The sequence below is a fragment of the Pan troglodytes genome, chromosome 5, assembly GCF_028858775.2.
Source record: "Pan troglodytes isolate AG18354 chromosome 5, NHGRI_mPanTro3-v2.0_pri, whole genome shotgun sequence".
NCBI lineage: Eukaryota > Metazoa > Chordata > Mammalia > Primates > Hominidae > Pan > Pan troglodytes.
The window spans coordinates 7,321,713-7,343,507 of NC_072403.2; the positions used below are offsets into that span (position 1 = coordinate 7,321,713).

Genomic DNA, 21,795 nt, shown 5'->3' on the forward strand with positions numbered 1-21,795 from the left:
TTTATTTTCTTATTTATATTTATTTATTTATTTATCTTTTGAGACGGAGTCTCGCTCTGTTGCCCAGGCTGGAGTGCAGTGGTGGCATCTCGGATCACCACAACCTCCGCCTCCCGGATTCAAGCGATTCTCCTGCCTCAGCCTCACGAGTAGCTGGGATTACAGGCGCGCGCCACCATGCTGGCTAATTTTTGTATTTTTAGTAGAGACGGGGTTTCACTATGTTGCCAGGCTGGTCTCGAACCCCTGGCCTCGTGATCCGCCCGCCTCAGCCTCCCAAAGTGCCGGGATTACAGGCGTGAGCCACCGCGCCCGACGGGTCTGTCTTTTTTAAAGCCAAAAACTAGTCACCGCTGCAACACTGTTAGGATGCTGCTGCTGAAGGCCCCACCGGCATCCTCCCTCGCTAACGAAGAACCAACAAGGACCAAACGAAGGGGACATTTGCTTCTCCCAAAAATAGATTACCCATCCAATTGAGAAAATTAAAGGTTGACTCTAGTCTGTGTCCATGTTGATAGGGAAAGTTACTGCGGTACTAAGGTACCGTAGAAGAGACGGCCGAGTTGGACGTAAAAACACTTTGGCCACCAGCCTGGAGGTGACAAAAGCCAGTAATTAAAAGAAGAGTGAAAATGATCTGAGATAAAAGCTATTTTGTGCGGATCGTTTTGAGAGTTAAGAGTTTATGTGAACGGTTTATTTAAATGGCTATAAAACTGCAAAGGTGTTTATATATGTAAAATATGCATATTGGAGGAAGTCGGCCGGTAGCTTCACCGTCCTGCGGGAAAATGCAAAGTCCATCACCAATAGTCGGTCTACCGCAGAGAAGTCTGCAAATCCCAGGGGCCTGGAACTCTAAAAAGGCCATTCAAGCCTCAGGTGGACTCCACGTTTCTCCATTTCCCTGCCCTTCCGCTTTTCTTTCCTTAACAAGCTTCTTATAACATTTGCATTGGATGAGGTTCAAGAGGTCACTTCCCCTCCCTCTCCGCCCTCCTCGCTCGGCGGAGCGGCCGCGTCCGGACCCCCTTCTGAAGGCCGTCCAAGCCCGCGGTGCCCGGCGGCGGCTGCGCTGCCTGAGGTTTCGCGCCTCGCGCCCGGTGGCCGCCGCGCCGCCGCTGCCGGGGCCGGTTTCGCCCACGGTGAGGTCAGCCTGCCCTTCCCTGCCCTGTGCCGCCTCGCGAGTCCTGGAGAGGCCCGCGCCGGCCTCGAAGCAAAAGACGACCGCCGAAACGCGACCGTTTATCGCCTGCTTTTTCCAAGCAAAATGTGGAGACAAGTCCCACCCGGGGAAGAACCTGGCTAAGGGTCGGACATGGAAGAGAAGACGCTAAAACAGAAATTGCCTCCCTGCTTTCCACCTCCAGCTTCTAGACGCCGCCCTCGGTGCCACCCCTCGCGGAAGGCGTTCATCCACACCGGGGTCGCCACTGCGCCCAGCTGCAGAAAGCACTCCGCACCCCCAGCAATTCGGGGCATGGAGCCGGCGGGGGTGGCGCGGCCGGGGCCCGGAGAAGCAGCGCTGAGTCCGACACCGCCCACCAGGCCCCTCTTGGAGAACTAGACAGGCGACAGCACTCAGGACCCCGGCTGCGGCCAGCGCCGCGGCAGCCCCACGCGCTCCAGCCCGCGTGCACCTGCTTCGCTCCGCCGCGCTCCCGGCTTAAGCCGGCGGCTCCGGGGTCCTGCCCCGACTTTTCGTACTTTCTCCCTGCTCCGTGCCTAACTCAATTCTTAACCAAATCCTAAAAGCACAGGAGTTTGGTTGGGGCTGGGACAGGCGCAGGGACCCAATTCTCCCCAAGCTCTGCGGGCCACGGCCGAAACCACCCCGGGGAAAGCCGTAGGGGCGCGCCGGCCCACGCGGGACCGAGTTCAGAGGACTCTGCACCGTCAGTTTCAGGGCCGACGTTTATAGAGCGCTTCCCACGTGCCGCACGCGGTTCTAAGAGCTTGGCTTGTATTAATTCGTTTAATCCTCCCAGCAACACTGTTAGGCATTATAGTGATCCCAATCGTAGAAGTCACAAAACCGAGGTGCAGAAACAAAGTAACTTGTTCCAGATCACGTAGGTGGTAAGTGCAGGGTATTCTGGAGCAGGAGGGAGGGTGGAAAGCACAGAAAAAAAATTAATTGGGAAAAGCGTTGACGTCCTTAGTATTTCATACTGCAGGTTCCACTTTCAGAGCCAGGCTGCGAGCCTACAGGGTAGAGTAGGGGTGCCGGGCAGCAGCCCCTGGTGTCCTGGCGTACTCGGGGGGAAGACAGTCGCCGGCCGCCGGGCTCCTGCGACGCTGTGGCGCGCGTGGAAGGTGAGGGTCCTCCGCTGTCCCGCCGCCTCCCACAGGGCGGCCCAGAGCCTGCTTCTTTTGCAAAGGGAACTTAGGATGGAGAGAAAGAAAGTCCCGCCTGAAATAAGCAAACGCGGTGGCGGCTTTGCGGTCGGCCACGTCCGCTAGGAACCCGCGAGGCGCCCTTGCGAGGTGCGCAGTCGAGTTTTCTTTCCACTGCACTTTCACGTTCTGCCGGATGGGATTTCGGGGGCAGAAGACTCCTCGAATGCAGACCAGCTGTCTGTGGCTGGACCCCCAGTGCTGCAAAGGAATCTGATATACCTGGAGGAACCAACCTCGAGGTCCAACCAAGGGAAACATCCCCTCTCCTTCTCCCTCTCCCAGAGTTCCCTCTTTGCAGTGGAGCCCTAGAGACCCAACCCACAGCCCGAAAACACCCGGAGACCAGGGACCCCAGTCCTCATAGGCAGGCTTACACTTGTAGACAATGGACCCATATTTTCCTCATTAAAGACAAACCCAAATCCGCCTATGAGAGATTACCCAGGAATGAGAGATCCCAAGTACCGTGAAACTTAGAGGGTGCCTTAAAACTAAAGTGTTTTTATTGGATTGAACCAAAAATAACTATAAATGTGTGTATGTCAGAATGTTAATACCTTTTTATAACAGTTATTTCACCTTTATAATAGCTGTGGGAGGGGGCATCATTTTTTCTTACCTGTATTTTCCTGATGCCCATTTTACCATAAAACAGAAACAAGCCCAGAAACATTATTAGGTGACTTAAGGTAATCAGGAGCAGGTGCACTTCTCAGACTGTAAACGAGGGCAATGTGACCACCGCATCGCCACTCATCTGCGCAGGGTGGCGTTGGGGGTGAGGGAAATGCTAAGAGCACAACATGGATTGTTGGGGGGGCAAAAACATCAAATAAATCAATAAACAACTATTTGTGAAATATGTGTACAGAGTCCTGGGGGCAGGGGGCTGGATATAAAGCCAAACTTATCTCCCATGCTCCGTGGTCCACTCCCCATGACTCCTTCGCCTCTCCAGCCTAGTCTGAAATTCTCCCTCAGGCACTTTCAGATGATATGAAAAATTCTTCCACAGCTAGCCACTGTCAGGAAAAAAATGATTTGGAAACTGCTGTACAGTACACATGGACAATGCATACCTGCAGATATTTTCAAAGGACACGTGCTCTTGTGATACATTATGTTGTCGGGCATATATGGAAGGCATCCTGGGATTAACTCTGGTGACTGAAGGAAACAGCACTCCTTTTCACAGTTTACAGCCACTGCGTGTACCCGGCCTGCAGTGAGAGTGGGGGAGGGAACATTTGCCAGCCTTTCTGGAGATCCAGCAGCCAGAAGAAAGCCAAGAAACTCAGAGCTGTAAGTCACCTGGGGAAATGGAGAGTTCTGTTTGTAAAATACACATCCAGAACAATGTCTCAGCCCTATTTTGAAATTCCTCATGGGAAGGTGTGCGTGTATATGCCAAAATGTAATCTTAGGTATGAGAGCTAGAACCGGAGATGTGGAGAGGAGTTACAAAGTGCACTTTTAAAACATGATGTCTAGATTTCCTCTAAAATATTTCAGCAAGAAATGAAAACAGAAAGATGAATGAAGCAAGTGTGGCAAAACCTTGATAACTGTTACATGTAGGTGATGAGCGTATGAGAGCATATACTCGCTCCACGTTGGTATACTATGAAACTTTTTTCATAATAACAAATATAAAAAGATCCTGCAGCCCCGGCTGAGACACCCCTATCCACCTGGTGCCTCCCCTTTGTATCAAGCCGGCCCCACAACGACCCCTCAAGCTCCTTCCTGTCTTGCAGACTTCTACCAGGACGAGTTTAGACAGCTGCAAGGGTTTTCTTAAGAAGCTAAAAGAAATGAAAAATCACAATTTTTAAAAATCGTTGTCTTTCTGTCCCTGTAGCCACCGAAAGACGAGGTACTTCCTCAGGGACAGAATGCTGACTCCGCGCAGAGTCAGCCGAATCCTGCTTCTACAGGGGCGGGTAGGTGGGATGATTTGTTGATTTGCTTGTTTTCCACCAAACCGCAGGGCACCTCCAGGAGCTCCAGGACAACTTACAAATGAAGACACAGAGCCCCTGTCCCTTGCTTCAGAGAACCAAATAACGGAACTGAATGATCGTTTCTTCAGCAAAGCCTAAAGACGCTTGTGTCCCGCGGAGAGGTGCCCACAGGTGACTCGGCTGCCCCTTCTTCTTGCGGGTCCGGGTAGGGTAGGGCAGGAAAGCAGGACGTGCCCTAAGCGGGCCAACCGAGTGCGAGACAGGCGATGCTGCCGAAGTCTGCCCGCCTGCGGGTCACACACCGGCCGGCCCCGCGCCGGGGCTGGAGCCTCGGCTGCAGGCGTTGCGGAGCCACGGATCGCGGGGCGTCGTCGAGAGCCGCGAGCAGGTGACGGCCGCGCCGGGCAGCCCCGCGGGCCGCGATTCCCGAGAGCCTGGCGCCACCCCGCGGAAGCCAGAGGAACTGCGGCTTCTTCCCGCTCCCGCGCGGAGGGGAGAGGGAGGCGCAGCCCGCACCGCACAATCCCAGGGCTCTGGCGGGAGGAAAGGTGACTTGCATGGGACGACTCCAAGAGGCCAGGCCCGGCCTTCGCAGTTCACCCACGAGGATACCGTAACCAAGCCACCAAAGCACTCTCTGGCCCGGCCGAGACCCCTTTCCCCCTGGGCCCCAAGAGAAAAAAGCACTTTCTCCTAAAACACGAACTCCCCGCGGAGGGGCCCGGGGCTGCCTGGCACGGGGCAGGGTGTGCGGCTGCCGTGCGGGCGCGGGCCAGAGTCACGTGGAGGCAGGCGGAGAGGGCGAGGGGGCCCCGTAAATCATCCTGAGGGATTTTTGGCCCAAGTCCCTGTTTCCGAAAGGTTGCGGGACGGCTTTGACGTTGATTATATAGCTGTTCTCTTTTCAAGTGCGCGCCCCTCCCCACCGCAGCCCGTCTGGTGTGCGAGGATTGTGTTTGAAAGGGAGGAAGCATTCTTGAAGTGGTGGGTGATGGATTGTCTAAACCCTTCTGGGACGTTCTGGTTGGGGGTTTTCGAGGCAGCTCATCAATAAAGACCCCCCTGGAGAGAAGGGGCGGCTGGAGACCAGCCCCCGCCGCGCAGCCCCGAGGCCCCAGGCCTGGAACACAATCCTCGGTGTGGGGCACAGGGCGTGAGGGGAGGATGAGCTGCCCCTGAGCAGATGGAGATTTCTCCTTGCCTGGGCCGTTTGACCCCCAAAGCCTTGCAGACTGGCCGCGTGGGTGCCATGGGGCGATTTCTTGGGAAAGGAGGGCAGCAGAAAGGCCCGTGGGCTCTCAGCGCCTTGGAGTCAGGGGAGCAGGAAGGGGAGTGGAGGTGCGGACACGCCTCCAGCCACCGTGCTCCCCTAGGAGGATTTCACTTCAGCCCCTGTAGAACCCTGCATCTCAACCACCCTCGTGCATGTGGTTTACCTTGGCATAGATTTCCAAGCCGCTACAGAAAACCTGTCCACCTCCCCCAAGTTGGAGGAGGGAGTTGGGAGGCAGGGGTGGTGGAAAGGGTCACCTGGCTCAAGCCGTCCCCAGGTCTGACGGGCGGAGAGCCTCGAGGGCCACGCCCCAGGCCAGTGGTGTCCTCTGAGGTCGCAAAGCCGACTGGCTTCTGGAGGAGCAGCAGCCTGGGCCTCAGCCTCGGCTGGGAAAAGACGCAGTCGGGGCCCTCTGTGCTCCAAACTTGAACTACTCTGGGTCCCCACGAGGAGGAGGCTGCCCTGGGGTCAGAAACTCCGACGGAAATGAAGGGGAGGGGGCGTAGGTTCCCTGACACAGTTCGGCCTGGAGAGGCAGCCTTGGGGCCCAAACTCATCTAGGGCGCGCCCGGAGCTTCCCCGGCCTCTCCTGGCCCATCGCGAACGAGGTCCCCTCCCCGCTTGGGTCGGCCTCGGGCGCCTTTGGCCTTCCCAGGCCGCCGGGGTTCCGCGGAGGGGTCGTGTCCCTCCCTCCCGCCGCCGCAGCCCGCCCGAAGGTCAGGCCGCATCCGGGGCCCGGGGCCTTTGGCCAGGCTGCGGGGAGGGGTGGGGTTGGGGGGCTCCGCAAAGCAGCTTCTCGGAGGCGGCGTCGGGGCGCCCTGAGGTCCCTAGTCGGCCTCTGGGCGCCGAGCACGTTTTATTTATCCCCACAGAGGATGCTGGAGGACAAAAGAAATATTTGGACGTCAGAGCTGATTTATATTTTTGGAAGAGCTACGTTTCCTTTTCTGAAGAGAAGCGAGCGCGCCCCATATCCTGAGCTCGGCGGGGAGGACGAGAGGGGAGTTTTGATGCACCAGGAAGTTCATCTATCGCCCAGGCGCTCAGGACCCGGCGCCCCGCCGAGTTCGCCGCCCTCGGAAATATTTATTTATTTGGGGGAAGGGAGGGCAGCGGGGAGGAGACCAGCCAGACGGGAGAAGAAAGCCCTGCCCGGGCTGGGTTGGGACCTCCAGGGCGCTTCCCCGCGCGGCCGCAGCCGGCCAGCCTCTGGTCTCGGTTGGAGGGCATCGGAGGCGCGGCCCGGCGACCTCCGGGCGCCTTTGCTTGGTGCCTTCCGTAGCCCTCGGCGCGCACCCTCCCGCGTGCAGTGCCCGGAGTGACCTCTTCAGGCCCCGCGGGCGCCTCCTGGGTGGGCCCCGCGGCCCCGCCAACCCTGCCCAGCGTGTGTGCGCGGCCTAGCCATCTTTCTCCCCAGCCTGGGAAGGCGGGCGGGAGGAGGGGATCCGAGGCCTGGGGCTGCGGAGCAAAAGGCACGCGGACCCCTAAACCACCCCCGAGCGTTGCCACAGCCGGGAGGGCGGAGGGAAGGTGTGCGGAGCTCGGGGGTCTCCCAGGACGCAGCTTGGCTCCTACCGGTTTCCAAGGCATCTGCAAGCTCTGTCCTGCGACCTAAAGCATGGGGACGTCCCTTCCAGCAGCATCAGTGGGCGAAAAGTTAACATGCTGAGGGCCACCGGCACCCACACTTGCTTCCAGGAATACTTGTGGTACAGGCTTCCTGACTTATTCTCTTTAGCCGCTGGGTGCCCCCCCTTCTTCCCCCGTTGGGAGACGCAGACCGACTCTGTTCCAACCTATGCCCCTTCTCTCTGCCTTTTAGACAAAGCGGGCCGTCTCTGCTCTCCACCCACGCCCCCCAACCCCGCAACTCGCCACCCCTAAACGCAACGGGCTGTAGGCGAAGTCGAAGAGGTGCTCCGCCTGGTACTGCCGCCTGCGCACTGGGATCGGGGCCTGCCGGCCGCTGGGCTGGCTCCTGGGATCATCCCAAGGTTTTGGTCTCGCAACCGAAGGGACCCGCGCCCGGCAATTTGGGAAGTGCCGAAATGGGGTGAGGCCGGTCTTCGCTTGAGGGTCTCGTAGATTGGACCCTTTTTTCCCCTTCAAGCACCCTCAGATCTGGCCAGTGGGTCATCGAGTCGTGCCCACCGCCGAGGCCAGGAGATCTGGGGCTACTGGGGGATCTCTCAGGAAGGTGGCTATAAAAAGAGCCCTGACCGGGACACAAGCCTTTGGAGAGCGGAAGACTCTATCCAAATAAACACTGGGAACTGGGTGGCTGGTGTTCAGACCCGGAGGTCTGGGGGTTTCTGGACCTAGGAAGGAGAGCAGACTCCAGGAGAGGTGTGAAATTCCCACTCCCGGCCACCTTGCCCTCTCCAACCCCTGCCTCTGCGCGTCCTCCTATTGCTGTTCCCGTCCGCATTTTCTGTTGTTATTCGAAGTTTCTAAAGAGGCCTCTGCAGCGTGCAGGCTGGTGCTCTTCCAGCATTTCCTCAATCACGCTGACACCCCCAGGCCCCAGCACTGAGCTCTCGCCGTCCACATTTAGAAAGGCCTCGCAGGAGTTCGAGAATCCTCTACACGACTTAACTTTGCGCCTAAATACAGAGCGAAAACAGGGGTCAGTCTCATTTTGAATTGGGAAGAGGCTTCCCCCAGCCCGGGCCCAGGCGGAAGGAAGGGAGGGGTGCCGCAGGCGCGAACTGCCGGGAGGAGACGTCTTAGATGGCCGCAAACAGCGCGGTGCGGATGCGTCTCTCCTGTCGGTAACTGGTTTAGTCTAAGCCATTTCATGTAAAACCCACGAAGCAGAGGAAGCATGCTAAGAACACAAAATTTAAACCGCAATAATGAGGAGATTTCCTAGAATAAAACGCCGATTACAGAACAAAATCGGAGAAACCCAAGCTTGTTGAAGTTTACATTCCCTTGCGCTGGGGCAGGGGTGGGACCTAAAGGGTTGGAGGGGAAAGGAACCCGCAGCCCAGACGGGACAGTCAACCAAAGCGGGATGGAGAGAGGACCCATCGCGGCGGAGGCTGCATAGTTTTGGTTAACCAAGGACTGCCTGGGCTGATCTAGACTCATTTATATGAACCATACCTTCCCTTCCCGTAAGAAAAAAAATTTCAAGATTCGTGTTATTTATAGGGAGTGAAAGTGAGTGAAGAGCTCACCCCCATAAGAAGGAACCCCAGTAGGGGGGTGGGGGAGCCATCCTAAGCAAGGCTCTGTTTCAGAGACAAACACAGCTTTCCTTTTAAACCCTGTCTGCTAACCAGAAATTAAGGTATTCCTCCCAGGGATACAGAAATTGACATAATTTGCTATCACATACATTCTTACTCAAGAGATTTGTGTATATCAGTGATTAAAACAAAGCTCAGAGAGGCTTTGCTGTAATGCAGTGGAAGGAACACTGACTTTGGAGTTCCAGGCCCAGGCTGCTGGCCAGCTTTGTCACTTGCCCCGGCGTGACTTGTAGCCAGTCACGCAGTCTCTGAGCCTTAGCTTCCTCACCTCAAAAGGAGGATGATGATACCTGGGCCAGTTGGTGGGTGACAAGATGGTACCTGCGAGGTCTGTAACAAACAGATGCAGGGTTTAGTCATTGTAGATGTGGTGGTGGTCTCTGCCATGAGAATAGTTTCCAGAGGCAGAAGTGGGGTGTATCCAAGAAAGAGTTTTGGAGAGGAGCCTTCCTGCTGATATAACTTAAGAAGGCCCCCAAGCTGCTTATCTTTCTGGAGTTCAGGGTCTACAGGGGCAGTATGCAGACCCCTGCAGAGAGGGAAGGCTTCCAGTCAGTTGACCGCCTCCTGGCCCTAACTGCTCTCCAATGTCCACTGCCTTCCCACGACCTGGCCGGCCCTCATAACACTCACCACACTCTAAGTGGGATTTCTTGCAAGTTTAGAGTTTAGGTAAAATGGATACTGCTGTTGCTTGAATGAAGAAAGGAGCCTTTTTAAAAATTCCCTCATAATTTAACCAGCTGAATTGGTAGAAGCTAAAAGAATCTGGGGTTTTTTGCTTGTTTCCTTGTTTGTTTTAATGAGTACCTGTGGACTTCCTAAAATCTCAGGCAAGTTGGAAGTATTTTTCTGGAAACTGGCTCCATAGCTTCCATCGTGTTCTCAGAGGATGACCCCATAACCCCAAAACTGGGAGCTACTAGTACAGAAGGTTATCACTGGTCTTGCCTGGATTTTAAGGTTAGCGCCTTTTATTCTTCAGTCTCCGGGTCCTAAAACCTTTTAAGGCCTGTGCTTAAAAAGTTGGATCTGTATTTCCCTGAGATCCAAATACATAGAATTTTCAGGCACAGAGAATCAGAGAGAGTCCATGGCTAAGTGACAATGAGTACTGAATGTTTCCAAAGCCCATTGCCCACCGCCCCCACCTACAAATGAGATAATTGTCCTTTTCCCCCACAAGCTTCTCCCCTGGGCTCTTTCCATTTAAAGCACACACACACACACACACACACTGAACTCTGTGTCAGTAGAGCTCCTTTAAGATCCTATCTGTCCTCCCCACTCCAGCTTCTATTTTATGAAAATAATTATATTTTAGGCACTTAGAGCATTGGTTTAGTGAACACATTATATTTACTTTTATATTTAGTTATGTATTTTTAAGTTATTCCACATAAAATGACAAATGAGGTCAAGAGAAAAAAATACCATGAAATATATGGGGACGCACCCCCCAAAAACGCTCAGCAGTCAGTCAGAAATTCTTAGAAAGTGGAAACAACTGCAAAGCCCTACCCCAACCCAATCAAAACATCCCACCCGGAAAAGAGCGACTTGTTTCTTTTTTCTATTGGAAATGAGTGGTAAACTGAGTTCGGTTTGGCGGTGTTTTCTTAGCTGACTCTCGGCTACAATCAAGCCATTTTCGGACACATTCCCATGTAGGTACCAGGGGTGCTCTGGAGGAAGCTGTCGACGCCTGTTCAGCTAATTTAGGTTTTCTTTGTCTAATTACTGTGGAGCTTAGGGAGAAGGAGCCGGCTCAGGGCAGTAAACTGACACTCGGTCTCTGTGTGTGGTATCCAGGCAGGGTTTGATGGAAAAAGCCTGCTTCCACTCAACCTCAGGTCACTGTCTGGGGCCAGCCCCGGCCCACCCCCCTCCCACATACCCCTCCCCTCCCCACCCGCCCTCTCTGCATCTACAGCCCCACCAGCACACTCAGCCAGGAGCAGTCCCCTGGCACTCCAGGGGCACACAGGGCTCCAGCCGCCCCAAGGGGCCTGCCTAGGCTGTGCGGCTGTGAAGGCTCTTTGCCTGGTGTCTCCCTCCTGATTACTGCACAACCTCCCTTTCTCCTGCCTCCTGCAACTCCCCAGGCTCCCCAGCAGGCACACCCGTGCACCTCGGTCCTTTCAGCCTAGACGCAGCGGGGTGCCCAGCTCTGCCTCCTGTTTGGTCCGCTGGTCTGCAGCACCTTCTTTCTGGGCCTCCCCCTTCAGCCCTTGGGAGGCCCCGCCAGCTCCGGCCTCCTGCTCTCCTCCTCCCTCTCCCAGCTCCTATCCCTGGTCGGACTACATTTCCCTGCACGTGTAATCCAATAACTAACTGTCGGGTCTCATTGGAAGTGATTGCTCCCGAGGGCACATCTCTCTCAGAGCGTGACTCTTACTTAGGGAGGAATTAGCCACAACTGGGGAGAAGTGTTCTCGGACAGGAGTTAGCTGAGACCTGGCACAGTTTTGGGTGGGCAATGTTAAGACGGAGGATGTAAACCTAGTGACAGCTGCACACCCCTTCAGGACTGACTATAAATATAGCCATCTCGCTTATCTCAGGGTCTTTCTTTTTCTTTCTCTTTCTTTCTTTTCTTCCTTCCTTCCTTCTTCTTTCTTTTTCTTCTGCACTTTTTTCTTACAGAACACTAACTGGGGCGTGGGGGTGAGGGGAAGAAGTGGAAGCAAATGCAACCCTAAGTCCCATGAGATCCAGGTTTCCAGAGTCTTTGAAACTTGGCCTAGGTTTCTCAGTCTAAATCCCTCTGCTCAAAGTTCCGAAAACGTCCACGATCGCCAGCGGCCCGCAACCCTGCGGCGGCCCCCAGTCGCCCTAACAATTGTCGGGGAGCCTGCAGGCCCTGCCAGAAAGAGAGAGGATTGGCACGTTACCTTTGGGCGTCTGGCACCCCGGCGTGTGGCTGAGGGCGGCAAAGTCTAAACGAAGTTGACAGATGGAGTCAGTATCGGCCCTGGGGAGGGCGGCCAGGGAGGCTCCGAGCAGCCGCACCCGCAGCAGCACCACTCGGCCCGGCGGGCCAGGAGGAGGAAGGGGGGGCGGGGGGGCGGGGCTGGGTCCACTCCGCGGGGGGCGGCAGGGTCCTGGGATGGGAAGCGGGGGTTGCTGTAGGGGGCAAACAGAAAGAATATTTCATGAAGTCAGAGGTGGTCGAGTTTTGCGAGGGGTGGGGGTCGCCCCCTTAGCAAAACGGGAGTGAGTCTGTGATCCCTCAATTTGAAAGACGGTGAGTGAGGGAATGGGGAAGAGGCCGCGAGAGGAATGAAAAGAGCGAGGAGACCCTGGAGAGCGGGGAGCGAGATAAGAGAGGGAGGCGGCCGCCAGGTCGGGAGGGGGAGGAGTGAGCGCGGCGGCCCGAGCGCGCCCTCCCCGCGGCGGCGCGGAGCGAGGAGGGGGCAGGGCGGGGTAGGGGGAGGGAGGGAGGGAGGGAGGGAGGGAGCGAGGAGGGCGGCCGGGGAGGGCGAGGGAGGGAGGAAGTCCGAGAGACAGAGCGAGGAGCGCTCCTGAAGGGAGACGTCGGGCTCGTCCCCGGGGTCCAGGCCGCGGTCCCACTCGCGGGCGCAGTTGCCCGGCGCCGGCCGCTCGGCCCCGCGGCCTGGGAGGCCGTTGCGCAAGGCAGGGCCCGCGGCTCGGGGAGGGATGCGCCGGGCGTTGCCTCCCGCCCGCCGCCGCCGCCGCCGCCGCCGCCAGAAGCCCCAGAGGAGCTGAGGGAGGCGACGCCGAAGCGCTGGCCCGGAGTGGCCACGGCTGCAGCCCGGGCGGCGGGCTAGGGCGCTCGCAGGGCTTCTGGGCCGACCCCGCTCCGGCGCCTCCGCTCCCCGCCCGGGGCCCGCCCTCGCGGCCCGGCCTCGCTCCCGGGTCCCAGATGACCACCGAGGGCGGGCCGCCGCCGGCCCCGCTCCGCCGCGCGTGCAGCCCGGTCCCCGGCGCGCTCCAGGCCGCCCTGATGAGCCCGCCGCCCGCCGCCGCCGCCGCCGCCCTGGAGACCACCTCCTCCTCCTCGTCGTCCTCCTCCGCCTCCTGCGCCTCGTCCTCGTCCTCCTCCAATTCGGCCAGCGCCCCCTCGGCTGCCTGCAAGAGTACGGGCGGCGGCGGCGCGGGCGCCGGGAGCGGGGGCGCCAAGAAGGCGAGCTCGGGGCTGCGGCGGCCCGAGAAGCCGCCCTACTCGTACATCGCGCTCATCGTCATGGCCATCCAGAGCTCGCCCAGCAAGCGCCTGACGCTCAGCGAGATCTACCAGTTCCTGCAGGCGCGCTTCCCCTTCTTCCGCGGCGCCTACCAGGGCTGGAAGAACTCCGTGCGCCACAATCTCTCGCTCAACGAGTGCTTCATCAAGCTGCCTAAGGGCCTCGGGCGGCCCGGCAAGGGCCACTACTGGACCATCGACCCGGCCAGCGAGTTCATGTTCGAGGAGGGCTCGTTCCGCCGCCGGCCGCGCGGCTTCAGGCGGAAGTGCCAGGCGCTCAAGCCCATGTACCACCGCGTGGTGAGCGGCTTGGGCTTCGGGGCGTCGCTGCTGCCCCAGGGCTTCGACTTCCAGGCGCCCCCGTCGGCGCCGCTCGGCTGCCACAGCCAGGGCGGCTACGGCGGCCTCGACATGATGCCCGCGGGCTACGACGCCGGCGCGGGCGCCCCAAGCCACGCGCACCCTCACCACCACCACCACCACCACGTCCCGCACATGTCGCCCAACCCGGGTTCCACCTACATGGCCAGCTGCCCGGTGCCCGCGGGCCCCGGGGGCGTCGGTGCGGCCGGGGGCGGCGGCGGCGGCGGCGGCGGAGACTACGGGCCGGACAGCAGCAGCAGCCCGGTACCCTCGTCCCCGGCCATGGCGAGCGCCATCGAATGCCACTCGCCCTACACGAGCCCTGCGGCGCACTGGAGCTCGCCTGGCGCCTCGCCTTACCTCAAGCAGCCGCCTGCCCTGACGCCGAGCAGCAACCCCGCCGCCTCGGCAGGCCTGCACTCCAGCATGTCCTCCTACTCGCTGGAGCAGAGCTACTTGCACCAGAACGCTCGCGAGGACCTCTCAGGTAACGCAGCACGCTCCAGCCCAGCCAGCTGGGCGCATCGCTTCTAGGCCTCCAGGGCTGGCGGCCACTGCCACTCCCACAAACAGGGACCCCGAAGCTAGGAGGTCTGAGGGCACTGGGAAAAGCAGATGCTGGGGAAAGCCGGCATCTTATTCGTGGGAGCAGGGATCAGGGATCAGGGTCTTACTGTCCTCCCAGTATCCCTGGCCAGCAGCTGAAGCTTCAGAATTGTCTGGCTGCTCTGAGCGTGGTGTAAAGTCCCCTGCCTTCCTGGACTCTTTGGGGATCCCTGTGCAGGAGACTGCAGGTCTCCCGTTCAGAGTCTCACTCAGCTTTGAGAGAAGGCATGTGGCCTTTGGGGAACTTGGTCAGGAAGCTGTGTCTAGTTCCTTTTGTCCCATTTTTTCCTTGCGTTCATTTTGCTGTACTTTTGTCCCGAAGTAAATGTCAGAATCAGATATGTTCTGTATGTTGGGGTGTCTGTAGGGAGATGTTTGCAGCTGGGCAAGTGTTAAGAGGAGGGGGTGGGAGGGAGAGAGCTGGATCCCAGGATCTTTCACTAAAGGATCTTTCACTAAAGGATTTGCCAGTGGAGGGGGTCACCAAACTGTTGAAGACTCCTCCCCTTCCCTGCCTCCCCACCCCCCAACAATGGACCCACATTAATGATACAGGTCCTGGGTGGCAGGACCTGAAGGACCCTGCTAGGACTCCCCTGAGAAATGCGCCTGCCCTGTGGATGCCACTTGTAGTGTGGCTGGTTTACATTGTGTTTGGTTGCAGATTATGAAAATTTATTGACTTGCTGAAGGTGGTGAAAGGTGGGAGGGGACGGTGAGGATGGAAGAGGGAATTTGAATATTTGACCAGGTTAATCTGAAGAACAGAGATAAACCCTTACATTAACCCCTCACTCGGAGCACCTAGGGCTGCACATTAAAATCTCATGGGCCTGCCAGTCAAAGGCAAGGCCCCAAGCTACTCTCTCACACTGGCCTCCCACAGCAATGAGACAGTGGCTTGGAGGGTGATGCATGCTTTATGTGTTCCTGAGCCGGTGTGCAGCGGGAGTACCGGGGGAGAAGGGAAGCCCAGAAATGGGCAAAAGATGTTGGTTCCCTGGACGGTGAAATTTCCCAAATAGGCCTTTTAAATGTGGGTCTCAGAGGTTAACCAAACAAAGACAGTCTCGGCAGGACCACACCGGAGAGGATTTTAGCCTGACTTAACCCACTGAGAACAGAGTCTTGTTCAATTTTATGGGAATTTCAACAAGTAACCAATACAGGCGGCCTTCCCCTCTTATTTTTGTATTCCCTTGGACCAGCTGTCAATCACACACACACACACACACACACACACACACACACACACACACACACCCCTCGGTGCACTGGCCCCTTCCCTTCCCCGCCTGCCTGCTCCTCTCCCAGCCTGCCAGCTGCCCTCCCTGCTCCCCTTCTCCTCCTCTCCCGGCAGATCCACTCAACTTGAACCCGGACTCTGAGGCTTAGCAGCCTTGGAGAAACCGTACTCTAGGAAGAAAAAAAAGCACACAGGAAAGAGACTCCTGACCCTTCTTCAAGGCTGCTCTCGCCGCACCTCATAACACTGGGCGCAGGCACAAGCTCCCAAAACTTCGGAATCTGGATACATTACTGTCTTGGAGCGGGTGAAAACTGCCCAGCAAAGCAAGCCGGCCTCTGTGCCCCTACCCAGCGGCCTCCCGCGGCCGGCCTTGCCTGGGAGCCTCGCAGAACCCCCGACCGAGTCTGGGAACGCCCGGGGAGACAATAGCTCGGGCCTGACGCCCGACAGGGACCCTCTGCCCTTCCTTTCTCGCTGTCTTGCTCCCGTCCCTATAGGATACCCACCCAGCCCTGTTGCCATCTCCCTGGAGCGCCAGAGGTGGAGGCTTCGGAGGAGCCGGCCGGATGCACCAGGACCCCGCGGGGCCTAGTTGGGAGCGCGCCGCCCACTGGGCCGCGGCCCACTGAGACCTGGGGGCCTGGCGAGGCGCGGGGGTGGCCAAGGCAGTCTCCCCGGCACACAGATCAGCACATGTCTACGCGCACACACCCAGCACGACCCTCCCTCCCCCAGCACACCCCAAGGGCCGCGCCCTCCGCTCCTGGGCCTGGTGGCCATGGTCCCTGTGCCCCTGCCGGCGCAGGGGCTGCCCTGGAGTTCTTCATTAAGCCCTGCGAGCACTTCAGGAAGGAGCTCGGGCTTCTGTCATCCCGCTCAGCACATCAAAGCGCCGACGGCCGCCTTCGTGGGCAGGTGTGAGCGCTCGCCCTCTCTCCTCCCGAGCCTGCTATTTTGTGGTCCAGGACTTGCCATCAGAACTGGCTTTAACGCGACGAGGGAACTCACCTGTGTGCAGAGCGCCGCGCACACATCGGGGCTCGCGGGACAGGGCAGCTGCGTTAGAGCAGCGCCGGGTGTGTTCGGGTAGGTGTTGCGGGCAAGGAAGTAGGCAGCGGCCACTGAGCAGCCGCCTTGCTCCGTCATTGCGGGGACACGGCGGGGCTGAGGCCACGAGAGCAGGGCCCGAGCCCGGCGGGCCATGGGTACGGTTTTCTTGCACTGAAAAACTGAATCCGGCCCGAAGCGACGTGCACTTTATGGTCCCCACACCACTCGGTTAACTAAGAAAAGACCCGGGCGAATGGACCTAACGCAGCCCGGTGCCGAGAGGGCCCGGTCCAGCAGCCGCTGGGGCCCAGTGCGCAGGGCACTGCAGGCCGATTGCGCCCCGGGGCCAGGAGGCGCGGAGAAAGCAAAAGCAAAAGCCGGCGGCGGGTGGAGGTCAAGCGGCCCGGTGCAGGCCGGGGACCGGGGAGCCGCCCCGGGAGAGCAGGGTCCGGGCCTTCCCTGTCCCCCTCCAGCCTGGGGCTACCTCAGGGACTCCTCGCGCTGCCAGCTGCTTCGGACCAAAGGGCATTTCTCTGCGCCCTGAAGTCCTGGCTTCTCTAGAGGAAGTCTAAGACGTTCGGGACCCACGAAGATGCCTGCGGAGGGGCAGGAGAAGAGGCGTGCTTTTCTGCCCCATCCCTTCATCTTGCGATTGGGTTGTTTTCTATCGTCCCCTTTGGCACAGGGAGTCCTCTGCGCTCGCTGCTGTGACCGGCCCAGTTAGTTGGGAAACAAAGCTCAGAAAGAAGGCCGCAGTGGTGTTTCTGGGGTAGGGTGCTTGGCCCTCCCTGAAGCCAGGGCTCAGGGCAGCACAGGCCAGGAGCTCTGCCGGGAGAGACCCGGAACCAGAGTCTGGGTCTAGTTGTCCGGTACCTGTGCTCATTCTGAGATTAAAGTGCACGCCCCAGCCTCAGAGAATAAAATTGGAATTCCAGGACATAAGAATCCCCCTCGAGGGGGAACTTGCTCTGTGTTTGTGCGAGTATCAAAACAAAACATAATGATTCCAAAGCAATTCTATGACGTGCAGTTGCTGTGTTTGAGCTACTTCTAAAGCTGGGCTTTCTCTACCAGTTGTCTAGCAATATACTAAAAGGCACAGCAGCACCTTTTGTACTCTGAGGCAAAATAAGACACCCTGCCATCCACTGGATGACTTTGTTTCTGAAGAGGTTTTTTTTTCTTTCTTTCAGTGGGACTGCCCCGTTACCAGCATCACTCTACTCCAGTGTGTGACAGAAAAGATTTCGTCCTCAACTTCAACGGGATTTCTTCTTTCCATCCCTCAGCTAGCGGGTCGTATTATCACCATCACCACCAGAGCGTCTGTCAGGATATTAAGCCCTGCGTCATGTGAACGTGAACGGAAAGAGGCCAAGCGATGGCCGCTCTCTCCTCTCCCCTCCTCAGAGGGGGCAGATAGAAACTGGGATGGATTCAAGTCACATGCACGCGGATAGCAGTAAGCCACACACCTGCCACTTAGCCAGAATGCCCAGGATCGCGTTGGTCACTGTTATTTGCCTACTGCTGGAAGAAGGACAACCGCTGGCAAGGTAGCGTTCCCCAGTCTGAATACCTGCAGGCTCCCACATGAGGGAGAGGGCAGACTCAGGTGGGAAGATGTGCCATGCGTAAGGCATCAATGTGTATCTGTGGGATCTTTGTTGCCTTCAGTAATCAGGGTCTGAAAAAAGCAGACAAGTTGTGTGTGTGTATGTGTGTGTTTGTCTAAGAAAACTTGTGTGCTTTTCAAAAAGGCAGTGCTAAGCACAAGATTTCAAGAAAGCCTCTTCTTGTTGCCTAGCTGAGTGGGAGAGTCATTTTCCCCAGACACTACATTTGGATACAGGTGCCAAAGAACATTATTAAGGAATTATTTAGAAACAATGTGTCTAGTTTAAGAAAGTGGTTTTCAGTATTGTGACAATACAACGTTTTTACAAGGTTGTTTTCTACCACCATATTTTAAAGATATTTTTATGACCTTCGTGTATACTCACACTTTGCTTGTATTTTAAAAGGAGGATATATTTGCACTTATGTATACTTTTACAGTTTGCCAAAATATTTTGTTGTAAAATTTTTTTTCAATAAAATGTATATAACAAATAGTTGTTTTAGGGGCTGATTTTCTCTTCGTGCACCCTGAGAGCAATGGATGCCAGTTTCTCCTCCCCGGCAGGCAGCTGTGCAACTCTACCCACACCCGCTCCAGTGGTGTAACTGACATGGTGTGGGGTCTGTGCCTTGAGTAACACAGGCCAGGTTCTGATTGTGAGTCTTCTCAGGAGAAAAACAGTGGAAGAAACGTTTTCTGTTATTTCTTTCTTTACTTCACCCCAGCTTTTTCTGGCAAAACAAAAACCAGAAGGTGAAAGGAACTAGAAAGAAAACCAGGCAAGATACCGACAAGGGTTTGATTTTGAGGAAACCAATCTTGTGCCCCTTCTGTTTTCCTTCCTGTGCCCAGGGAGTGTTCTGCCCTTTGCCCTCTCTCCCTCCCGACTGGCACGGGTTGACAGATGTGGGGCACAGTGGTAAGCCCCCCTCCAGGGTTGGATGCCCAAAGAACAGCACCCTGCTTCTTCCCTTTGCACGTTGCAATTTTGTTATGGGTGGCGGTCACATGCTGTCAGAAATGGGGTTCAGATCTGAAGAATATAGGGGGAGCCCTGAGCTGCAGGGGGCAGGCTCCCAGCAGGGGGTTTAACTTCCTTGGGGAGTTTAATACAGAAGCTGGACTCCCCACACGTTGCTCTGTGGCTGCGGCCTGTCCCACCCTCCAATTCAGAGCCTGGCTGGCCCTGCTCAGCATGGCACATAGCAAGCCGGTTCAGCCCTCCCTTCCTGCCGGCCTCCTCTCCCCACTCCTCCCTTTTAACCAGGGATTTAACAAGGGAGCCCCTCAGCCCCTTTTTCTGTTCCTGCTAGATTTCCCAGTCACCAGTGTTACAGGGCAGAGCTGGTGACGCTCCCGATGGAAGAGCAAAATAGGCCAACTAGGCAGGAGGACTGACCTTCTGTCCCAGCAGCCCTTCACCGTCACCAGCCATGTTGGGGACAATGGGTCTGAGAGAAGCAGAGAAATTATCTGCTCCAATCATGCTGTGCATTTTCCTCTCCAATTCAGGGCAGGATTTTTGTTTTTGTTTTTTGCTTTTTCTTTCTTGATTGGAAAACTCACCTTTGTTTCTTATCCCTTAAAAGGTCTTTCTCCCAGTCAGTCACCAGGCTCTTGGTATTCGTAGGGAACTGTTTCACACCCCAGGGTTTTTGTATTCTAAGTGAATTTCACTGCAAAGAGCGTCTCCTGAGTGAAACATCTTGTTTCCGAAAGTCTTAACCATCTTTCTAATCTTTAGGTTTCCTTCCTATATCTTCTAAAATTAAGAAGTGATTTAAACATTTTTTGTCTCTCCATTATCATATTTGCAGTTAAATAAGGCCTTTTTATTTTCTTTTATAGTGAGCTACTCGGGGGCCTGCTATAAATTATGAAGTCAGTTTCAGAGTTTGCTCCGACCACAGTGCTGTGTTTACATTCCTTCCGAGGCAGCCGGCATGGTCGTAATTTATATCCTAAACACTTGAACGTAACTTGTTTATACAGAGAATGACAGGACCTCAAAGACGAAAACTGCGTCTGCCTGCCTGGCCGCATTGGGAGGCCCAGCGCGCCCCCTGGTGGCGCGAGGAGATCCGCCCAAGGCGACTCAATGATTCCTTCAAGCTGCGCAAGAACTTGACAAAATGACCCGTTTTGTGGTGCTTTCCAATAGAGACATTTTTAAGTATCTCACTTTCATAAGTTATGGTTTCCAGTTTTAGGAAATACTTTGCTTTCTTCTTTCTTCTTCTTCCTTTTTTTTTTTTGAGACAGGGTCGTGGTCTGTTGCCCAGGCTGGAGTGCAATGGCAGGATCTCAGCTCACTGCAGCCTCCACCGCCTGGACTCAAGTGATCCTCCCGCTTCAGCCTCCTGAGTAGCTGGGACCACAGGCACGCACCACCATGCCTGGCTAATTTTTTAATTTTTGTAGAGACGAGGTCTTGCCTCGTTGCCCAGGCGTGGGCTTTTTTCTATTTTACTCTTTTCGCCTACTGTCTCATCCTGAAACCAGATCACAATTCAGTAAGAACAGGCCTGACCATGCTCAGCAGATGCTAAAGCCCTGACTTGCTACGTATATTCTTCATTTCTACATTTCTCCCCAAATAAGGCTGTTGTTTTGTTTCCTTTTGAGTCAAAATTGTTTCTCTCCTAACTGTCCCTCAAAGACACACACGTACACATAGACTCATTTATAGTCACCCCCTTTTTTTTTTTTTTTTGGAGAAACATGCAGTGCTTGGCTTTAAAAGTTGCTCAAATGTTAGTGATTAAATTGAAAGAAAGTGCTACACCTTTATAAGTGAAAATAAACGAACTAACTCAACCAGGGATAAATACCTCAACTGTTTTTTCGTCAAATGGATTTTGAACTTAGGTTTTCTGCTCATTGGCAGAATAAAGTGGTATATTAAAAGATTTGATTGTCTTCTATAATAATTATTGTTTTCTGTTTGTTTCATTAGAGCTGTATACATAAAGAAAAGACCAGGTAACTACTGAGCATCATGCACCAAGTGCTGGGCTCCGTGGCTATCTTACTAAATCTCACACGGCTATCTTACTTAATTCTGTCACTATCCCTCTGAGGTGCCGATATTGACCTTATTTACAGATCTGTACTAGCTCCTGACTAGGTCATGACTTTGGGGGGTTTGACCCGTGTCTTCTGATTTCAGTCTATTTCCCTCGTTTCTCCAACATTGCCTCTAAGAATTTTGCAACTGACACTGCAGATCTTTGAGTGGCAGGAATATTCCCTCTGAAGCAGCAGTTCTCACACTTGAGTGCACATCAGAATCACCTGGAGGGCTTGTTCAACACAGGCTATGGGTCCACCCCATCCTCCATTTCTGATTCAGTGGGTCCAAGGTTGTGTTCAAATATGTGTATTCCTAATAAATTAATAAAAGAAGGTGATGCTGATAATGTTGGTCCTGGGACCACACTCTGAAAACTGCAGCTCTTGAAAGGCAGTTTCGATTACAGATCTTCTTATAGGTTCCAATGGATAGGTATTAAGGATAGCCTATTAATTGGTTAAGCAAAGATCTGGAAAGGTTTTTCAAATAGTTTGTCCATCTAAATGCCTCTGTGATTGATTATGGGCCCCTAGGAAAATGCAAGGCTTAATTTTGAACCCTAGGCCAGAAAGTAGGATCTCCCCATTTTTATTCAAAGCAATGAGGCCTCTTGTTTTATTGTAGTAAACATTGCAGAGAGGAGTCAGATGGAATCATTGAAGTCTACCTGCCTCAGTGGAACAATAAGTCTAGGTACTTGCACACAGCAGCCAGTCAGAATTCTACAAA

The 21,795-nt window shown here is 55.5% G+C and overlaps 1 protein-coding gene and 1 pseudogene across 1 annotated transcript; one reads left to right on the forward strand and one right to left on the reverse strand.

Annotated features, from left to right (window-relative positions):
* Positions 1 to 1,148: 1,148 nt before the first annotated feature.
* Positions 1,149 to 4,666, reverse strand: LOC134810255 (uncharacterized; annotated as a pseudogene).
* A 7,716-nt stretch (positions 4,667 to 12,382) lies between these two features.
* FOXF2 (forkhead box F2) lies at positions 12,383 to 18,488 on the forward strand. Its single transcript, XM_001174677.5, has 2 exons — positions 12,383 to 13,954; positions 17,566 to 18,488. Exons 1-2 carry the CDS (start codon positions 12,784 to 12,786, stop codon positions 17,727 to 17,729), a joined length of 1,335 nt encoding a protein of 444 aa, XP_001174677.2. The 5' UTR covers positions 12,383 to 12,783; the 3' UTR covers positions 17,730 to 18,488.
* The last annotated feature ends 3,307 nt before the right edge of the window (positions 18,489 to 21,795 follow it).

What these genes read in the sequence shown, in the direction of transcription:
- FOXF2 (XM_001174677.5), top strand. Translation starts at nt 12,784, where the DNA reads ATGACCACCGAGGGCGGGCCGCCGCCGGCCCCGCTCCGCCGCGCGTGC. An exon ending in CGCTCGCGAGGACCTCTCAG is followed by an intron (nt 13,955 to 17,565) that starts GTAACGCAGCAC and finishes TCTTTCTTTCAG; the next exon opens with TGGGACTGCCCCGTTACCAG.